Here is a 1,975-nt window from a genome sequence, read left to right as displayed (position 1 = left end):
CCCCTGGTCTCCTGTCATTGTGCAGAGTGACCCCTGGTCTCCTGTCATTGTGCAGAGTGGCCCCTGGTCTCCTGTCATTGTGCGGTGTGGCCCCTGGTCTCCTGTCATTGTGCGGTGTGGCCCCTGGTCTCCTGTCATTGTGCAGAGTGGCCCCTGGTCTCCTGTCATTGTGCAGTGGGGCCCCTGAGCTGAGGTTTGAGTGTCTCTGCAGTAGAGTTGAGTAGTGGGGACGGGGACAGACAGAGGAGACGTGTCTGTGGTCCATCAGTGACGCTGAGACATTTGTATTTTTCAGGAGCTGATTTCCACGTTTCAGCTGCACAGTTTTGACATCAGGACTCCGTTCAGACAGATTCTGGCCTACAGACAGTGGAAGACTGAATCTGAGGTCACTGCTGCAGCTTCACGCTGATCCCAGACCAGTTTACACACTCGCAAACAAACAAACAAACAAACAAACAAACCCCTCTTGTCTGCAGGGATACCAGATCATGAACGTCCTGCTTGCGGCTTTTAAAGGGAACGTCCAGGCCCTGAGGAGGTAACAGTACAACATTATACAACCACTTTGTGTTTTATATATATATGTATATGCAGATATACATATATATTTTTCCCTAGATCTCCATATAACGAGCTAATTATGGTGTTAAAACTAACAAACAAAAACAGCTGATGGTCAGTTGGTTATGAAGTCTTGGTTTCTTTAAAAAGTTCTAGCAGTTTTTTTTTTCTTCTAACATTTTTGGTGAATTTTAAAAAAAATTTGGGTGATTTTTTAAAAATCTTATTTTCTCTTTATTTTTTGGCCATTTTACTTGTTCAAATGGCAACTTTATTTTTCTTTACATTTTTGGGGGGACTGTTTTCTAGCCTTTAAAATTTGTTGGGATTTTTTTTTTATTGGTGATTTTTTTTGGTCATTTTTTGGTGATTTAAAAAGAAACTTTTGACAATTGTTTTCTTTCAAAATATTGAATTTTTGGAATTTTGTTTTTCTTTTTTCCTTTTTCTTGGTCATAAATAATAATTGAAAAACATTGATTTCTGAGGATGAAGCAGTGGCTTCTTCTGTGGTTGTCTGCAGGTACTTCCTGTCTGGAGTCGATGTAAACGCCGTCGATTATGACGGCAGGTCGGCTCTGCACGTGGCGGCCGCCGAAGGTCACGCTGAGGTCATCCGCTTCTTGTTGGAGAACGCCGGAGCAAACCCCGCCCTCAGGGACAGGTGAGGTGATGACGAGCAACTCCAAAAGAAATAACATGCAAACTTGTGAGAAATTAGTTAAAAATTAAATGAAAATGACCTTAAAATAAGCAAAAACATAATAAATTAACAAATAAATACATTTTAATCATTTTATTTTTTTCTATTTTGAAACATAATTCAAGTTAGTCATCGTTTTTTTGTGGCATCATGACAAAAACCTAGCATATAAAGGGTTAAAATTCATAAAAATGTTATATTTATGATTGGGACTGATGTTGGTTAAAAAATAACTTAATGAAATTAAAAAATAATTTTAATGTATAATGTTTTTTAAAGTTTGGTTTTGAAAAGGAGAGTGTGTGATGTTAAAGTGGCACTAAAGGGTTAAAACAGAGCATCCGAAGCTCTGTTTACAGCTCAGATGTAAATAAGCAGCAGCGACTCAGAAACAGATGAAATATTCAAACTGCAGCTCGGCATCGCTCGCGTTAAAACACCCACCGACTCGTGGACAAAACCAAAAGGACCAAATCAGAGTTTTCAAACCAAAATGTCTCCAGTCAGTGAGCAGGTGGACATCCACTGTCCCCTCAGGTGTCTCCGTCCTCACCTGCAGCACCTTCATCGTCTACGTGTTAATGTAGTTCTGTCTCTCCACCAGGTGGGGGAGCTCTCCTCTGCAGGAGGCCAGGAGGCACAACAAGGAGGCTGCAGTCCAGCTGCTGCAGGGATCCACCTGACCCCCAAACTGACCCCAAAACTGAC

At 41.2% G+C, this 1,975-nt stretch overlaps 1 protein-coding gene across 1 annotated transcript; it reads left to right on the top strand.

The window, feature by feature from the left end:
- Positions 1-337: 337 nt before the first annotated feature.
- On the top strand, positions 338-1,969 carry LOC121966772 (glutaminase liver isoform, mitochondrial-like). The gene is made up of 4 exons (XM_042516837.1): positions 338-388; positions 480-541; positions 1,088-1,228; positions 1,872-1,969. The coding sequence occupies exons 2-4, from the start codon at positions 492-494 to the stop codon at positions 1,948-1,950; spliced, it is 270 nt and encodes an 89-aa protein (XP_042372771.1). The 5' UTR covers positions 338-388; positions 480-491; the 3' UTR covers positions 1,951-1,969.
- Positions 1,970-1,975: the final 6 nt, after the last annotated feature.

This window comes from Plectropomus leopardus, unplaced genomic scaffold (assembly GCF_008729295.1).
Source record: "Plectropomus leopardus isolate mb unplaced genomic scaffold, YSFRI_Pleo_2.0 unplaced_scaffold25847, whole genome shotgun sequence".
Classification (NCBI taxonomy): domain Eukaryota; kingdom Metazoa; phylum Chordata; class Actinopteri; order Perciformes; family Serranidae; genus Plectropomus; species Plectropomus leopardus.
This window is presented reverse-complemented; position numbering and strand designations above follow the sequence as displayed.